This window comes from Camelus dromedarius, chromosome 23 (genome assembly GCF_036321535.1).
Source record: "Camelus dromedarius isolate mCamDro1 chromosome 23, mCamDro1.pat, whole genome shotgun sequence".
NCBI lineage: Eukaryota > Metazoa > Chordata > Mammalia > Artiodactyla > Camelidae > Camelus > Camelus dromedarius.
In genome coordinates, this window is record NC_087458.1 from 12,264,630 (window position 1) to 12,283,920 (window position 19,291).

The 19,291-nt window shown below is 43.5% G+C and overlaps 1 protein-coding gene across 5 annotated transcripts in view; it reads left to right on the top strand.

Annotated features, from left to right (window-relative positions):
* The window catches only part of DDR2 (discoidin domain receptor tyrosine kinase 2), a 133,520-nt gene that overhangs the window by 77,925 nt on the left and 36,304 nt on the right, over nt 1-19,291 (top strand). For 4 of the 5 annotated variants that reach the window (XM_010984421.3, XM_010984422.3, XM_064477940.1 and 1 more), the window contains 4 exons: nt 16,416-16,518; nt 17,974-18,205; nt 18,528-18,675; nt 19,064-19,169. In XM_010984421.3, the coding sequence (XP_010982723.1) occupies nt 16,416-16,518; nt 17,974-18,205; nt 18,528-18,675; nt 19,064-19,169 (589 nt within the window). Of the gene's footprint in view, nt 1-5,212; nt 5,235-16,415; nt 16,519-17,973; nt 18,206-18,527; nt 18,676-19,063; nt 19,170-19,291 lie in introns of those variants that run through there. The other variant, XM_064477941.1, reaches the window with a different exon arrangement.

The window sequence follows — 19,291 nt, forward strand, 5'->3', positions numbered from 1 at the left end:
TCGTCTCATGATTCCAGTTTCACAGAGGGGAAACTGAGGCATAGAAACATTAAGTAACTCACTCAAGGTCATTAACCTAGCCAAGTGGCAGAGCTGGGATGTGGTCCACCTCTGGCCAACCTGTTTTCCACCTCTGTGCTCTAATCACCTCCTGGAATGTTAGACTCACAGAATGTTTGTGCTGCTCAGTCGCATCAAGTCCCCAGTGTCATGCTGTTGAGATACTGAAGGTACGATAGTGAGCCAGAGATAAAGGATTGGCCAGGCTGGGTGAAAAGAGGAAGGGAGAATATTTAAGCTTAAGTAAAGGCACAGAGATGTAAAAAGCAAAACAAGAGTGTGGAGATGGTTGTTGCTGAAGGGTCGAAGGGCAAAGATGAGGTTAAGGTGGCACCAAAATCAGGAGCCACTTCATTTTGGGATCCTCAGTATGTGACAAGTGCTTTCCAATCAAGGCTTTGCCTTTACCCAGTGATAACAAAATACCACGCCATGTCCTCCGTCCCAGGATGCATGTTCCCTTTGCTGTAAGGTTTCAACCAGTCCTGGATCAGGACATCACAAAATTTAAGCAGGCAATAAGCCTCTCTGGGCCCTCTTTCCAGATTGTTCCCCAAATTGGTGGTTCTTCTTGACCCTACGTTCACGCTGCAGACAGTGTGGGGAGTATGTCTGACCAAGCTCAGTGTGATGACAACCTAGGTGGTGAATGGACCATGGCAATGGAAATTAAGAGATTTAAATTCTGGTTCCAGCTCGGTCATTATCCATCTTTTGACTTTAGGTAAATCTCTGTGCCTTACTTTGCTCACATATTAAATGGGAAGCATAAACTCTGCTTTCTGCACTTCATAGTGTTCCTGTAGAGGGACCAAATGAGGTAGCAGACATCAATGGGATTTGAAAGTTATATGCAGATATCAAGGGTTGTGATTTGTTACTTTTGGAAAAGAAGGAAATTAAAATAACCCAAACGCTATAAAACAATAGTTTCTATCAAGCAGAGGAAAGAGAAAGGGCTCATTAGTGACTATTACGGTCCCTTGTGGTCTCCAAAAGAGACTCAAGTTACCTTTGGGGAATGAGGGGTTCTATCAACCCCGACCTCTGGCCATCCTGACTCCAAGAGATGCAGGGCCCTGTGCCCAGGGCAAGCAAATCTATGACAGTGTGTTTTTTCTGGGGAGAACAGTCTGATTGTTGACTTAGCTCTTGGTCCTAGCCAGCAGGCCTCTAAAGAGCGTGGATGTGGCAAGATAGGCCTCCCAGGATTTTTTGGTGGTTTGGACACTGAATACATAGTAAAGTAAAGTAAAAGTTAAGACATTCAAAACAATGAGGTTTTTTTTTTTTTTCCTGGCTTAAGTGGGAGGTTATGAATTGTTTAAAAATATAAAACTTTTTTTTTCTGCTTCATAGATATTTATGACTTTGGCCATTGTCTTCTTTAGTGTGGTGATGACCTCATGTGTACTCATGACCAGCACCTGTTACAGTGCTTGGCTTATGTAGGAAATTGATAAATGTTTGAGGAATAAGGAGAAGGCGGGAAAGAAGGGAAGTCAAGAAGCTCCCTGGTTTCTCTGTGTTTTTTTTTTTTGCTACAAAAAAGGATATAAATCATTCCATGTGAGACTTGATCTGGCGATGTCAGGAAGCTAAGGAGGGGACATAGAATATCCTCCCTTTAAATGGTGGGGGGGCTAAGTAGGAGGATGATGGACTGACGTTCCCTGAGCTGCAGCTACTCACGTAAAGGGCAAAGAGGTCCAGCCTCTGGCGTCCGAGGGCTGGGAGAGCCCTTCCCCTGGCAAAGGTGGAGCAGCCTCTGTGCTTATTCCTAAAAGCCTAAGGTCTCCCTGCTTTGACCTATCGGCAGAACATTTTAGCAGTTACAAATAATGGGGGAAAATGTGTTTAAATTCACCCAGATTTGTGTAAAGTTCTTACCGTTGGCATTTCAAAGGAAGAATTCAGATTTAATCTTTTGGGTGCTAGAAGCAATGGTCAGGGGTCTAACAGTGAAGTGTATCTTCTATGTAAAAGCATTGCTAACTTGAGACGTGATTTATCCTGGCACAGAGGGAACCTTGGCTGTGGGGATAGGCTAAATCCACCTTGAGAGAGCTACAATATTAATTGGTTTATTTTTAGTAGGTTAGACCAATATTCAGGACTTTGTTACAGCTTTTTTTTTTTTTAATTGAAGAACTTGTTCAGTAGTGATGGATAGCTGTACTATTACCACCACCACCACCAGCAGCACCACCCCCAATGATGGTAGCAACAACATGATGTATCTTTGGCTACTAGCTGTGTTCTTGATTAAATAAAATTAATCCTTAATTTCTCTTATGAGCATAAATCTGAATTCCTCTCTTGAAATGCCAAGAGTAAGAAATTTATAAAAATTTGGGTATATTTAAACACATTTTTCTTTATTTACAGCCACTATAGGTGCCCTGCATGTAGGCATAAACTAGCTTGGCCCACTTTTCTGTGAGGCTAGGGTGGCCTTCTCTTTAGAAAGGGGTTTGATCTTGGATTTTCTCAAGAAGATGTGAGCCCAAAGTTCAATTGGCCAACAGTTAAAGCATTTGGGGCTGCGTTTACTTGGTAGGGTAGAATATCTTCGCTATGGGCAATTGGTAAGGCATAAGCTTGAATTCTCGGTCACACACTGCTTTTTAAAAACCCCTGTGTTTCCTCTGTGGCCTCTCTTCCTGGTGGGTCCTGAACTCTCATCTTTGTTTTGTCAGACTTTCAAGAGCTCAGCTCTGCCTTTCAGAGGGTTTCTCCTTAGGTCTGTATGTTGCCTCTCCACACAACCCTGACATTCGGCAAATGTGCTGAGCAAGAAAAAAGCTGCCTGCTAGAAGGATCCCAGGTCTACTTCAGACGCTCTGAGATTTTGTCCTGTGGTGACCCTCTACCAGTGCAAAACCCAGAGCTGGCCTCTTGCCCTGGCCCCAGCTGACAGATGGCTAAACCTGACCATGGAAGTCATCTCAACTCTTAGATTCTGCCTTCCTCTGTTCTCACTACCTCAGCAGCAATCAGATGCCTGCAAATAAATGATTTACAAATTTTATCTTCCAGGTATTCTCAGGGACCAGTGTTGGTTACTGCAAGCTACTGCATCCCACCTGGAATCAGAAATAAAAAGTTAATTTTTACCTTGTTGCCCTTATGATTTGTGTTACCTGATTATGCTTTGCTTTTTGAATTGGCTACTAGGAAGCTCAGAGACAGCTTTGAGGCCCATCACCAGCCAAAGGTGTAGAACCGAATGTTAATATATTTTGGATATTAACCTTAGTTCCAGCTTCCCTTATTGTCCCTGTTCTCTTTCCCTGACCCACATTTCTTCACTTATTTGTTTATTTAGTATCTTGTACAGCTTTAGAAGCCAATTCCAATCTCTTGTTTTAGAATGAATCACAGTAAGAATAGTTAAAAAATAAATAGCACCTAACCTTTATTAAGTGTTACTGCTCCAAGCGTTACTCTAAGCTTTAGTCTGCTCTAAACATTACTATCTAAGTACTTGACATAGATTAGCTCATATTTCCTTACAGCATCCTTATAAACAAGTACTACTAGTACCAGTAAACTGAGAAGCTTGAACTTCAAGTAATCTTTCTAAGGCCATAAAACCTCGGAATTGTTTAAGGATGTAGTATTGAAAACAAACGATTCCTTCTTCTCCTCCTAGATCATTTATTAAGCCCTACTGCCTTCTATGAAACATGCTAAGTTCTTTGTATACATTATATTAAATCTCTACAACAACCCTGCTTGGCAGGATTATGAAAGACTAGGAGATTGAGGTTCCGAGAGGCTTAGTAACTCGCCCTGGGGTCCCACGATTTGAAAATGGCAGAATCAAGTTTTAAGCATAGACCGGTTTTGATTCTAAACCATGCTGTAGCTTTCTTCCCAATGCCTAACTTCATGGTTACCCAGCTGCCTTCAACTTACCTCCGTTTTGAGGGAAAGGGCACATTGTTTTACTATGAGGTCTTCACTGACTTCGGTAACCAGGAAGAAGACGTATCTTGTCTGACCCTCATACAGCTGGATCGGGGAGCCCCCTCTTCTGGAACTGTGCAATAGTTGTTTCTAGAATGACTTCTGGGTTTTTAAGAAAACTGCAATTGTAAAGGACTATTCTGAAGGAGAATTTCAATCCGGGGAAAAGAGGCCTTGGCAGCATAGCCTCATTGCACCTAAAGGAACCCACCTAACTTTCCTCAGCACCTTGCAAGACCCTGTTATGCAGATGTTTACCAATCTGAAGTAGCCTGCGAGGTACAGCTTGTGGACAGAAGGGGCCCTAACAACAGCTTCTTTAATTGTACCACCTTGGCTTTTCTGAAACTGGAAAAACTAGGTCACAGTAGCCTGGGTGTGAGGACAGAGGAACCAGGGCTCTGGAGATCTGCATTGCAGTCCTAGTTACACTAGCCAGCTGTGCATCCTTGAGTAAGTCAATTCACCTTTCTGGGCCTTAGAAGTTCTGGTATTTAACATGGAGCCCCTGAAGGCATTGGCCTGAAGTCCTGTTTCTGAAGTTCTATGATTGCAAATATTCCTTTGGGCCATGGACTGTCTTGGATCCCCTGATTGACCCCAATAACCGCACCCCTCCCCAACCCTGGTCAGTCTTATCTTCTGTGTGCCCAGGGAGGCCCAGGTGTCAGCTCTCCATGCCTCAGGCCTCGTGTGTGCCCTGTGTGTGTTTTCCTGGAAGCTGCATATAGGACACTCATTGATGGGGGAGCCTGTGGTCTGGAGCGAACAGGGAGATGGTAAACATCACGGAACAAGCAGCCCTTTCAGACTGTCAACTTTGGCAGCACAGTATGAAAATAATTCTTGGAAGCTGGGGCCTGGTGGCAGCTGCTGCTCCTCAGCCTGCCTGCCAGCCCTACCAGAGCTCGGGACGCACCGGGCTCCCGCCTGGGCAAGCAGCAGTCGGTGCTGGTAGTTTTCCACTCTGGGAAACTGGAAAAGTGAATTGGCTTCTCTGTCCAGGAGATTGGTGGGTAGCGGAAGCGTCAGGAAACCACCGGGACGACTCAGCAGGCAAAGTCAGGGGATTGTTCTTTGCTGCAGGGTCTCTGCTTCCCTTGCTGCTTCTCTGCCTCTTCATGCTTCCTTATATTTCATGATGTGGAGCTCCGAGCCAGACTGACGGGCTCTGAGAAAGGTTGAAGTGGGCTTGGGGAAAGGTAAGGAGACCTGACATTTAGGACTTGGGGCTACTTGGCAGTTCTGAGTCTTTGCTATTGGCCGGGATCCCTTCCACAGAAGGAGGTTACCCAAAATAGGCATATTCAATAGGAAAACCACACTGGTACTGCTGAGAAGTGCCACGTTGGTTGCCCTGGGCCAAGGTTCATCCCGGTTTCAAAGACCTGCTAGGATGGAAAAGGCCGTCCAGGATCAGCTTGTCTGTTTTCCTGTGTCCTTTCTCTGAGGCTCCTGGGAATTCTGATTCACCAAGAAACTGCCCAATGGCTGCTTTGCTGGCCCTTGTCTCTGAATTCCTTGTCCTCATCTTTACATTCCCTGGTCTCGGTGTGTAGACCTCCAGCTCCGCTCCATTGTCTGAAGATGGTTTGTAATACTTGTGACCCAGAGCCTTACTCTGGCTTGAGCTGGGGATCGTCCACTGACTAATATTCATGCCAGAGCTTCTCTTCCTCTCAGGCCAATGCCCACAGGGCCCTTGAAAGAGCATCCTTGCTGCTCCCTGTCCTCTGGAGATGGTTGTGAACTGGGCTCAAGATAGGGTTCACTCTGACAAACCTTGACCCTCGTTGGGGAAAGCATTGCCCTCTGAAATGAAATTTTTCAGCAAACATGGGCTGAGTATCTTCTTTGGGAGGTTCTGGGGCAGAGAAATGAAACAATTATAGCATCTCTGAAAAATTCATCATGTGGGGGAAGTTCACAGTTCCCATCCATCCATCCTTGCATTCATCCTTTCATCCGTCTACGCGTCTCTCTACCTCTCTGCCTATTTATTCTTTTGCCAAATGTGTGTTGAGCATCTAATGATGCTCTGTATTGGCAGGTGGTAAAGGGGAAAAGAAAGAATCTGATATGATTATTATCTTCAGAATTGCTCACAGGTTCAATAAGGAGTTAAACAAGCACAAGTAAAACAGAACATTTCTGGTGAAGGTTGTGACCTAAAAGAATCCCCCATCCCCCCATCATCACTTTTATCCCCCAAATAAAATTGTTCTAGTGTTTTCCATAGTTTTGTCACACTACCTGAAATAGTAATGGCTAATAATAGCAATTGTCAAATAGACAATTTGATTGCCTATTTGATTGTTAAAAATCTATTATTTTTTATCAGTCTCCCCTACTAAAAGATAAGGTCCATGAGAAAAACCATGTTTATCTATCTTGTTTACTACCGTATCTTCAGACTAGTACCTGATGTATAGCAGGAACTTATTTATTAAATAAATACATGAACAGTCATTAAATAAATATACTTGTTATAAAGACAGGTAACAGTAAAGTATGTCATGACTCAGACTTGTAAGGAGGCCTCAGATATTTGCTGTCTGGTTACATGACAGTAGTAGGGACTGTCTTTTCCTAACTTACCAGGTCTTTGTTTTTCAGTCTTGTAATAATGAACAATAGAAAACTCCTCTTTTATCACTTTTTCAACAGACATTTATTGAGCACTCAGTTGATGCTGGACACCCTACTAGAAATTGGAGAGACAACAGGGAGAAATATAGACAAGATCTCTGCCCTTAAGACATGTACGATTTATGGGGGAGACCAAAATTAGACAATTATTTATACTACAGTTGTGAGGGTGCTGTAAAGAAAACCAGTGCATTATAAGAGCACATAACAGAGATTCCCCATTTAGCTGGGGGCTCAGAGGAGTTCTCTGAGTTGAGGGGGTTGGGGTCTGAGAGCTGAAGGTTGAGCAAGAGTTAGCAGGCAAAGGAGGAGAAAGGAAGAACCTTCCAGGCAAAGGGAACACCATGCTTAGAGAGAACTTGAGGTTTGAAGGTACTTTGTGCCATTGTGAGATAAGACTAGTGTTCTGGGATTCAGAGAGTGAAGGGCTGGGAGGGCCCAAGATGAGGCCAGAGAGGTGGCCTGAGGCCTGATCAGGTAGACCTCTAGGGTCACATCGTCCTAGGAATCCTGGGAAGCTGTTAGAAGGTTCCTGTCAGAATAAGGCTTTAGGAAGCTCATTCGTGTTACTGGATGGAGAAGGGACAATAGGGGAACCAGGAAGACGAGCTGGAAGGCATTATACAGACCAATCACGAGGTGGTGGATGTTGGGCCCTGCACAGGAGGAGTGGGGAGGGAGAGAAATAGCTGGACTTCAGAAGTCTGTGGGAGGTAAATGTGAGAGATTTGCTGATTGACTGGATGATTCTGAGGCCAAGTTTACATCTCACCCCTTGATTGCCTCTCAGCAGGGATAACGTGTCACTTATCCTCCTGAACACCTCCTCTCCAACAATTCTGTATATGTTCAGAGGTTCAGAGACTCCCTTCTTGACTCAGGGAGAGCCCTTCCAGTTCTCATCAATGCTGTGGCCACTCTGCTGTCCACACATGGTTGACATAAGCCCCTTTGTGTGATGGAAGGGCTGGAGAGGATGAGGAGGAGGGGAGCTCTGGCCCATTTAGCAGTTTCTTTTTTTTTTTAGTCTTTTTATTTATTTTTTTGTTGAGGGAGAGGTAATTAGATTTATTTACTTATTTATTTTTTAATGGAGGTACTGGGGATTGAATCCAGGACCTCGTGCATGCCAAGCATGTGCTCTACCCACTGCACTGTACCCTCCCCCCCACCATTTAGCACTGTCTTTATGCAGAGAATAGAAGCCTCTTCTTGTGGCCCAGTTCCTCTAGTTATCAAACTTGAATGTGCATCAAAGTCAGCTTGCTGAGCCCCATCCCCAGAGTGTCTGATCCAGTAGGTCTGGGGTGGGGACTGATAATTTGCATTTCTAACCAGTCTGCAGGTGATGGTGATTGCTGCTGGTCCTGGGAGCACACTCGAGGAGCACAGCTTTAACACAGTGATACATAAGGAGCACCAAGAGCCCTGGGGGAGGGAACTGGTTCTCCTTTACACCAAATAGGGTGTCCTAGGGGGACCTCAGTCTCTCTGTCTCCCTCTCTCTCTGTTAAATAGGGAAAGCTCCCATTTTTTTTTTAAATTGCCTTCACAGCATTATTGAATCTCCAGTGAAGAACAGTGAATAACTTATTTTACAAGGAACACGCCCCGGTTTGTAGACAATACCCACTTCCAGGATGCAGGAGGTGAATGTGGGATAAATCTATAGAGGCTGAGGAGCCAGGGGCTGGTACCCGAGTTTAGTTAGAACACAAAAGAGAAAGGATTCCTGAGCCCAGGAGATGTAACAGAACTGAAATGTTTCATGAAGGCAGACGCAGCCACAGCGGCTCTGTTAAAATGTCTTGGTTGCTGTTCCCAAGATAAGCAGTGCCTTGGTCGGGAAGTTGTTTGCAATAATAGCATGATTCACCCCACACGACCCTCCTTTCCCATTTCTGGTTTACTTGAGATATTCCGAGAAGCAGTTCTCACTACACTCATGGCTCGGTGACTAGAGATACATGACAGCCAGCAAGAAAGCCCAGTGGGACCGTGAGTGAGAACTTCTCTGGCTCTCCAGCGTGACCCCAGAGACTCAGCCTGTGTGCAGGCTTGGGGGGATCTGGGCACTGTGGTTCCGAAGACTGGCTGCACAGCGGAATCACCTGGGAAACCTTAGAAATGTGCAGGTTCCTGGGCTTAGCTTCAGATGTGCCAGAGAAAAATCTCTAAGAGGGGGCTGACAAACATGTATTCTAGAACCTTCCCAGGCAACTCCGGAGCAATTGGCTTATGGACTAGCTTTTGGGAACCACTGCCTTAGAGCATGTCTACTTCCGCCCGTTGCTCTACACACAAGGAAATGGAGACCCAAATAAAGTATGGAGTTTGCTCAGGTCCCACATGGTTCGAATGGTAGAGCCAGGAGTGAACTTGAAATCTTTTGAGTTTCAGAGGTTGTGTAGTTTAGTGAGGTCCCACCCAGTCTTTAGAGTCAGATTCTAATCTGAGTTAATATTTACTCAATGAGAGGCCCTGGGCAGTTATTTAAACTCTTACCTCCTAAAATGGGTAATTAGTGTGAAATATGAAATAAGGAGTGTGAAAATGTTTATCTCATTGCCTGACACTTGATAAATGCTTCTAAGGATGCTATTATTACTGTATTTCCTCAAATTTTAGAAACTGCTGACTCTGAGATGTATCATTACTTTATGTGCCTCTAAGGAAAAAAAAATACAATTAAACTATGACTCACTATTTGCTTGCAAGATGCATTCAGATTTTAGAGATATTAATGTAAAAGAAAAAAAGGGAAATATGATATTCCACTTCTCTTTCCTCCACCCTACAAAGATTATTATGTTACTTACTTTAATAGTAAATGCAAATTTCTGTTTTTTTTTTAATTCAAGTACAGTCGGTTACCATGTGTCAATTTCTGATGTACAGAACAATGTCCCAGTCATGTGCCTACATACATATATTCGTTTTCATATTCTTTTTCATTAAAGGTTATTCCAAGGTATTGAATATAGTTCCCTGTGCTATACAGAAGAAATTTGTTTTTTTAATCTATTTTTATATATAGTGGATAATATTTGCAAATCTCAAACTCTCAAATTTAGCCCTTCCCACTCCCTTTTCCCCAGTAACCATAAGATTGTTTACTATGTCTCCGAGTCTGTTTCTGTTTTGTAGATGAGTTCATTAGTGTCCTCTTGTCTTCTTTTTTTAGATTCCACGTATGAGTGATATCATATGGTATTTTTCTTTCTCTTTCTGGCTTACTTCACTTAGAATGACAATCTCTAGGTCCATCTGTGTTGCTGCAAATGGCATTATTTTATTATTTTTTTTGGTCTGAGTAGTATTCCATTGTATAAATAACACCACAACCAAGTTAGCAGAGTGCTTTAAACAGAAGAGTTACGTGATCTGACTTACATTTTAATAGCTACGTGGAGCAAAGTGGACAAAGGGAGGCCAGTTAGAAGATTCTTGTTCTATTTCTGGTGACAGGGGACAGTGAACTGGCCTAGAATGGGAGCACAATATGTGCAAAGGTAGGTGGGATATGCGAATATTTTTAGAGTAGCTAACAGGATTTTACTATCAGCTGATAGACTGGATATGAAGTGTGAAAGGAGTCAAAGATGGGCCTCAAGATTTTTGGCTTTGCTAACAGGAAGGATGGAGTTGGCTGAAATGAAAATGACTAGAGGATGGCTTGGAGGGGACTGTATTTTGTTCAAATGTCTTCTTACTCCTGGTCTAAATCTATCTCAAGGATTTACCTGCTTTTTGCAATGAATGTTTTTTAAACACCTATTCTCTCTCCAGATGTGCACTGAGAAGTGAAAGAAATAAAAATGAACAAGATACAATCCTTTTATTTTTTTTTCCTCCAAAGTTTGCCATCGGCAGGAGAGATAGGACTCACACACAAATAATTATGTTACAAAGTAGTCTGTCCCTACTGCTCTAACAGAGATATTCAAAATGTCAGGAATAGCTGAGTCACTATGCTGCACACCAGAAACTAACACAGCGCAGTAGATCAACGACACTTCAATAAAAAGACAAAAGTCAGAAATCAGAGAGAGGAGAGATTTGTTGGAAATGGTACTATCCTCCCTCAAAAACGCTTGCTTTCATTGACCGCAAACTCATTGGACTGCAGAAGAGACTGCCAGGTAATCACTTAAGCTAGTCTTCCCACTTCAAGTACACCGACCTCTTTGCTGTACCTCAAACAACCAAGAATGCTCTTTCCTTGTACTTCCTGTTCCCTGTACTTGCTCACCTGGCTTGCCGTCTTCCTTCACTGAGACCTCTGCTCAGTCACCTTATCTCAGAGGACTTTCTGATCTCTTTGCTTAAAGGAGCACCTGTCCCCTTTCTGTACTTTGTTTTCTTCCTGGCATTTACCATCTTCTCTCATAGTAAATATTTATTTGCTTATTGTCTTCTCCCCGACCCTAGAATGTAAACTCTGTGACAAAAGGCACTTTGACTGTTTGATGTTGTATCCCCATAACCCCCTTGCCCCAGAATCACTGGATACCTAATTAGTAAAAATAGGAATTAAAAAAAAAAGACTATGGATTTGGAAAGCAATAAGGAAACAAGTAGATTGTCACGCAGAGGGTGATGTTGGAGATAGGACTGGGTTCAGAAACAAAGCTTTGGTTTCAGAAGGGAGGGAGGGTGTCAAGAGAGACTATCCTATTGTCTGCAGAGATGCCCTCAGCAGCCTGGCATCTTGGAAGAGACAGCTTGCCTTGGGTCCGTCCCTCTTTTGGTTAAAGCAGAGGAGGGCAGTCTGGTGCACTGGGACAAACTCTGGATTAGGACTCGGAAATGTGATCTGAATCAAACCCCTACCGCTTAATAGCTGTGGGGCTTGAGCTGGTTTCTTCATATATAATTTGAAAATAATAGTACATGCCCTGCCTACCACACAGGGTCATTGCAAGGGTAGAAGAGAGGTCAGCAACTGGACAGCACTTTGCACACTGTGAAGAGCTGTATTTTAGGGGTCAGGATGGGAATCGGGGGCACTATGACAGGGATGATAAGCAAAGAAATCAGGAAAGCCTGCCTTGGCCAGCCAGGCCCCCTCCCTGGGAAGTCCCTGAGGGAAACAGACACACAGGGGACTGTGGCAAAGGGAATGCAAAGTCCTCCATTAGTAGCTGGCCCTGTGTCCCAAATGCCAATGCAGGTGTTCTTTAAACTGGGGCGTATAGTGTCTGGGTTAACGGCCTCCGGGAGCCTCTCCCTGCCGGCTGAGTCACTGGTGCTAAGGGCTAAAACACTTAGCACACCCATCGACGTGTAGAGGAAGCTTCCAGGAGGAGGCCAGGGCAGACCCTGAGTCAGGGTACTGCCTCTGCTGCAAAACAGAACAAAGCAGAAGAGGGGACCGTGGTGCGTGTGACTTTTTGAAACGTACGTTGACCTCACTCATTGGTAATTTTGGCCTCTTTGGTATTCTGGGTTAGTATTTCCTCATCCTTACTCCTCCCTTCAGTTTCACATTCCAGAGAGTTCAGATTTTGAGAATCTGATGCTTTGTTTCTGAACCTCCCAGATTTGCACTTAAGATTCAAGCGTAACGATTATCTGCGGAACCGATCACCTCAGATGGAGAAATGATACATTTGACAAGAATAGGCAAAATGATACTAAATCCCCAAGTTCATCTCTTGTTTCACATCTGACTTGGGAAATGCAATGGACAGAAACATAGGACAGTTTCAGTTGGGTATATGGCCATGTTTCTTGCCAAAGTTGCCTGTATATGGTTTTGCTTAATCGTACTGTTTCTGGAAGTATCCTCTGGCCCTCAGCCCAGAGCCACCCTTCCTCTTCTTAGGGTCAGACAAGAATCCAGGAGCTTTACTAGGTGTGGTACGGGCAGAAGGGCCCCTTGCCTTGGGTGTGTCATGGTTGCAGTGGGGATCCTTGTTCTCCAAGTCCGCCATGTTCATTCCTCAAGGACAGCAGTGTGGCTGCTTGTGTGCCAAGCTCGAGCACCATGCTCACATGAAACCACTTTCCCTCTGATGTCTTGCTGCCTCTCCAGGGACCTTCCAGGAAAGGAGCTTTATTCCTGCTAACACTGTGATTTGCCTGCCGCTGTCCCCTTCTAGCCTCGGGACGCCTCACCTGTCTTCCCGCACCTCTACTTCATCTGTAGTCCCTCAAGGTGGGCAGGCTTTCCAGGAAGCCAGTAGTCATCAAGCCAGCTTTCTTATTTCTGCCCTGTAAACATTAATCTCCCTCGGGGTGAAGGAACATAAAGACCTGTCTGCCTGCCTGCTTGGAAAAGGGGAGGGAAAATATGCAAGTAAAAATCTCAATATATCATCCTGCCCTAGAGGTTACTTTTTTGAAAAATAGCTTCAGTGACGTATTCCTGGCGTACAGTAAACTGCACACATTAAAAAATGCACAGTATGATCTGTTTTGACATATGTATAAAGCCGTGAAATCATCACCGTAACAAGATAATGAGCATGTCCATCACTACCAACAGTTTCTTTGTGCCCCTTTGTAATTCCTCCCGCCCACCCCTCCCTTCCCCAGAAAACCCCTGACCTGGTTTCTGTCAGTGCAGACTGACTTGTTTTCATTTTCTAGGATTAAATATAAATGGAAGCATACAGTATGTACTCTTCTTGCCCAACTTCTTTCACTCAGCACAATTATTTTGAAATGCATCTGTGTTGCAGCCTGTATTGATGAAGGGTTCTTTTTTATCACTGAGGAGTAGAGATGGGGAGGAAAGTGAGGCGCCAGGGTGCACGGTGCATGCAGGTGCTCACTCTCAGGGTCCTGCAAAGACAGCACTGGCACCTCCATGGCCCTGGGAGTGAGTGCATCCTTATATCTTGCACCCTATGCTCTTCAATTGCTTCTTTATAATCCCAGTCCTGCTGAGGAGTATTTTATTGTTTCATTGCATGGGTATATCATCATTTGCTTATCCTTTTACCTGCTGGTGGACATATGATTTTTCTCCCCAGTTTGTATCATCTCTTACAAATAAAGCTGTTAGGAATACTCCAGAGTCTTCATGTGGACATACACTTTCATTTCTTTTGGGTAAATACCTAGTAGTGAATGGCTGCATAATAGGGGAGGTGTATATCCATGTAGGTCTGAGTCTGGACTTTCTCCTGTTTCCTTGATATATTTGTCTGTCTCTATACCAATATCATACTGTAGTCATTTCTGTAGTTTTAAAATAAGTCTTAAAATCTGATGTCAGTCCTTCCTCTTTGATCTTCTTTTTCAAAGTTGTTCTGGCTATCCTGGGATCATAGCATTTCCGTATGAATTTTAGAATCATTTTGTTTATTTATACAAAAATGCCTGCTGAGACTTTGATTGGATAGAATGGACATCTGAATAGTACTGAATCTTTTGACCCATGAACATTGCGGTATGTATCTTCAATTATTTAGATCTTTAATTTCTTTTTGCAATGGTGGGTAATTTTTAACGTGCAGGTCTTTTACATCTTTTGTCATATTTATCTCCAAGTGTTTTATAATTTTTGATCCGACTGTAGCTTGTTCACTGCTAGTATATAGAAGCACAACAGATTATTGCATATTGATCCCATGTCCTGAATCCTTACTGAACTCATTTTTTAGTTGTAGTAATAGCTTTTTTCTTTCTTTTTTCTTTCTTTTAATCTGATTTCTCATATAACTGATTATATTATCTGCAGTGAAAAACATTTTTACTTCTTCCTTTCCTGTCTGGGTGCCATTTATCATTTCCCCCCGTCTTATATCTCTATCTGGAAATTCTAATATGATTTTTAAAATGGAAGAAAAATTGACATAAGAGTATACTAGTTTCAGGTATACAACATAATGACTCTATAATTGTATATTTTGAGAAATTATCACTACACTAAGTCTAGTTAACATCTATTACCACACATAGTTACAAATGTAATTTTTTTCTTGTGATGAGAATTTTTAAGATCTACTCTCTTAGCAACTTCCACATATGCAATATAGTATTATTAATTATAGTCTCATGCTATGCCTATGTATACATAGTCCCATGTATAGCTCAGTATATTATTACTATTTTTGTTTGAATAGCCAATTACACTTAAAGAGATGTGAGTAACATTAAAAGTCATTTTACATATTTACCAAGTAATTACCATTTTGAATGGGAGATTTCTTGTCATCTTTATCTTTGATCCTCTGTTCATAATGTACCCTTTTCCTCTAGATGTTTTTAAAATATTCCTCCTTGTAAGCAATTGGATTATGATACACTGTAGTGTAATTTTCTTCATGTTTCTTGTGCCTCATGTCGTTGAAAAAATTTCCACCATTTCTTATTCAAATAAGTTTTTCTGTCTTCCTCTCTCCTCTTCTTCAAGGACTCCATTTATCTGTATATCTAGATATTTGAAATTGTTCCACATCTTTTTTTTTAATTGATTGATTAATTAATTGATTCTCTTTTCTGTCATTGTTTCATTTCGTATAGTTTCTATTGCTGTCTTTATGTTAACTAATTTTTTTCTCCAGTGTGTAATCTGCTTTTAATCCCTTGCAACGTATTTTATCTCACACATTCAAGTTTCATCTCTAGAAATTTGCTTTACCTCTTTTCTATAGCCTCTATAGCTCTCCTTACATATTTGAACATATGCAATACAGTTTTAACTATTTTAATGTTCTTCTTTTCCAGTTCTAACTTCTATATTAGCTATGGATCTGTTTCAATTGATTTTTTTTTTCTCATTGTAGGTTCTATTTCTCTGCTTCTCTTATATACCTGTTTGTTTTTTTTTAATTGCACAGGATGTATTTATACTAAAAAAAAAGTATTCCATGTTAATCTGGATTTAAGTTTAGCTAGGGATCCTGTATTATTTTATCTGGCAGTCCTATGTCCTGAGAGCTCTGGTCCCCTTGACCTCTGCTGACTCTTATCTGCGTCTTCTCAGCTCAGGGACTCCTCCAGCCTCTGCCTGCATCCTCACTCACTGTGCTGCAGCCTGGACGCTCTCTCACGGCACTAAGCTGTTGCAACTCTGGAGCCCTTCTTTGTTTCCTGCCTCTGGAATTGTTGGCCTTGGTTGTCTGATATTCATTATAATGAAACCCAATTTGTCATATACTATTCCCAGGGCTTTTTTTTCGGTTGTTTTCCCCAGGAGTATAAATCTGGCTTTTGTTACTCTATCTTGGTTGGAGAAGGAAGTTCATCTCCAGAGATGATTATTTTTAGCTAGAGGCCAAAACAAGGTGCTGATGGGGGCCAGAGCTCTGTGTTCAGTACCTTCATAGAAGAGTTTTTTGGCTCTGCTCTATAATTTCATGAAATCAGCTTTCTAGAAAAAAAAATGCTATGAATCATGGAAGGTACCTGGTGATTATGAGGATGATTCACCACTGTTGGGAAACTGATTAGAAATGCATACCGGCTAATAAGGAAATGGGGGTGGGCCATGGAGTCATTACCAAATCAAAGGATAAATCAGCACATTACAGAACTTGTCAGAGTTTGGACCAAAAGATAGGGTTGGCTGAGGATCAATACTTGGGAAATTGAATGCTATTAAGTTTGGATTCAGGGTCAGGAACAAAAAAAGGCTGAGAGAGCCAGAGAAGTCAAACTGGGGTCATCGAGGGCCTTAGTCCCTCTTTCCTGTCCAATAATCAGTTACACTCTAGCTGATGGAGGGTCTCTGAAAAATAAAAGCATTTTCCCTCTTTTCTCTCTGGTTTCTCTTGGTTCAGCCATATGCCGCTACCCTCTGGGCATGTCAGGAGGCCATATTCCAGACGAGGACATCACAGCTTCCAGTCAGTGGTCGGAATCCACAGCTGCCAAGTATGGAAGGTGAGGATGGATACCCCAAGAAAACCTGAGCTCCGGGTTGGACAGAATTACCTACTCAAGGGGCTAAGGAAGACGGGTGGTACTTGGTAGGAGCTGGGGGGATAGGAGCAGGACATCCAGTGGGGCCTGTCCTGTTCTGCATGTTTTCAGGGGAAAAATTCAGGGCCTGGCATCATCTGCTGGTCCAGCGGCCTCATCCTGACCACAGAGGCCCTGGGGCCACATCAGGCACGGCAGATGGGTTCACTGACATGCAATGGACTTGCTTTATCTCAGCTTCTCACTATGAGCAACTGCAGGAAGTGGACTGCAGCAGTAGATACAGGAAGGTGCAGCTTAGGTGGGACACTGGGAGTTAGGAGACCCAGCCCTCTTCTCAGTGGCCGTCTGTGAAACATCTCTCACATTGCAAGACACCAAGGCCTTAAACAGACATTGGGGCATCCAGCAATTCTTCCCTTCTCTGAAGGGCCCTCACACAGAAGGGCCACCCTCATCCGAAAAACAGAGTATGATGGATTCTTTGTGTTCTAATATCAGGGGCCCTTTAAAGCAATATACTCCTGTGTCAAAAATGATTCAGCTTGTTAGGGCCTCATTTTCTTCCTGGAATCTAGTTCTTTTGATATTAAAGTATTGACTTCTGTTAAAATGGAATTACCCATTAGAAAAGCAACTGTGGTGAACCTTCTCCATGATTTCTTGGTGTGTGAAAGATTAGAGTGATGTTTGTTGGGGCTGGAAGGGAGCAACAATGAGTAGATGCCATCTGTGAGTGAAGGCACATTCGAGGGAAGATGGAAAGGGGTAAGAGGTTCCCAAAGTAAACTTTATAATGATTTCACGATTTTGCTGGCTGGTAGCTCAGCCTGGAGGTAATAAAGTGAAACCAGATTATTTACTATTCCCTGACATATCCTAACCACTCTCACCATAGGGTTTCTTTGGCCCTTTGCTGAGCTGCCAGGCTTACCCTACTGGTTAAAATTCCACTGCATTACACAACCCACACTAGAGATCTTATGACTCCTCCCTCGCCACTCCTATAACTTGATATCCAGGCAGGGAGTGGCCAGCCTTGTTATGCCGAGACTGAAAATGGGGGGTGGTGTTATGATGAGTCAGTGGGGAGTAGAGGGTAGAAAGGGTTTCATTGCATGGGACCTCCCTTGAGATCTCTGAGTCAGGATGGGAAATGAAGGCTACATGTCATCTGAAGACCTCTAGCTCCCTGGTGGTAACTGTATTTCTGGGTTTCACAGTGCCCCAGGGAGAGGGAACTGACCACAAGTGGAAACTGTGGTGATGGAGTGATGGGGAGAGCCCAGAATATCCATCTGGACTGGACTCCCAGCCTGTTCTCTCCCCTTAGGGCAAGCAGCTACTTGCTGGGGATGGTAAATAGCTCTGTGTTTTCATGGTTTCTTCCTATCCCCACAACCCTTGTCAACCAAGGCTGGACTCAGAAGAAGGAGATGGAGCCTGGTGTCCTGAGATTCCAGTGGAGCCTGATGACCTGAAGGAGTTTCTACAGATCGACTTGCACACCCTGCACTTTATCACTCTGGTGGGGACCCAGGGACGCCATGCAGGGGGCCATGGCATTGAGTTTGCCCCCATGTACAAGATCAATTACAGCCGGGATGGCACTCGCTGGATCTCTTGGCGGAACCGGCATGGGAAACAGGTAAGAAGAAGAAGCATCCAGACCCTGGGATGTCCAGGACCATATTCTGACTTAGGCCAGAAGAGGATGTACACAGGTTGTCTGTGTAGGTACGTGTGTCCACAGACCTGGCACGCCCTTGGAAATGTGTGACACAAGATGAGGGAGGGTTGGGTGGGGGGCATAGAGAGGAATATCAAGGCAGCTGAGAAAGCTGAGTGGATACATTCTGCTCCTTGAATTAAAAACAGAGGGTCCATTAAAAAGGTAATGACTTGGGTGATGAAGAAGAGTCAGTTTAATTTTATAGCGTGTCCTCACTCTTTCTCTCCTCTCTCCTCAGGTGCTGGATGGAAATAGTAACCCCTATGACATTTTCCTAAAGGACTTGGAGCCTCCCATTGTGGCCAGATTTGTCCGCTTTATACCAGTCACTGATCACTCCATGAATGTGTGCATGAGGGTGGAGCTTTATGGCTGTGTCTGGCTAGGTAGGTCTCTAGAGACAGAAAAATTATAAATATTATTAAAAAAAATCAAAAAACCTAACCCCCTGGGAAATGAAGGCAATCAAATCAGAAAGAGATGGGGTTACTAATCACCAAGAAGTGATTCCCTCTTGGTCAGAACAAAGAAAGGAGTATTGTTCATCCACCCAGGGCTTGGTGCCCCACACCTGGAAGAGTGCATTCCAAGTCACTTTGCTGACGGCTGCTAAGGAATGCTCCTCAGCGGTGCTTCCTGCAAGTCTGCTTTGAGTCCTGGTGGACACACTGCTCAAGATTGCACTCTCCAAGCCTCAGGTGGCCCTCTAGGATAGTTGGTCTGAGGAGTAAGTCCCTCCCAAAGGCGCTGACACATCTGTGTTTCCTTTGGCAGATGGCTTGGTGTCTTATAACGCTCCAGCTGGACAGCAGTTTGTACTTCCTGGAGGCTCCATCATTTATCTGAATGATTCTGTGTATGATGGAGCTGTTGGGTACAGGTAAATTCTGGGAAACAGTCATCATTGGAATGGGGAAATGGCCACCAGAAGAGAATAATATTTTATCATGGTTTGGGAACAATAATCAATGAACCAATCAGTCAACTAACCAGTGTTTAGTT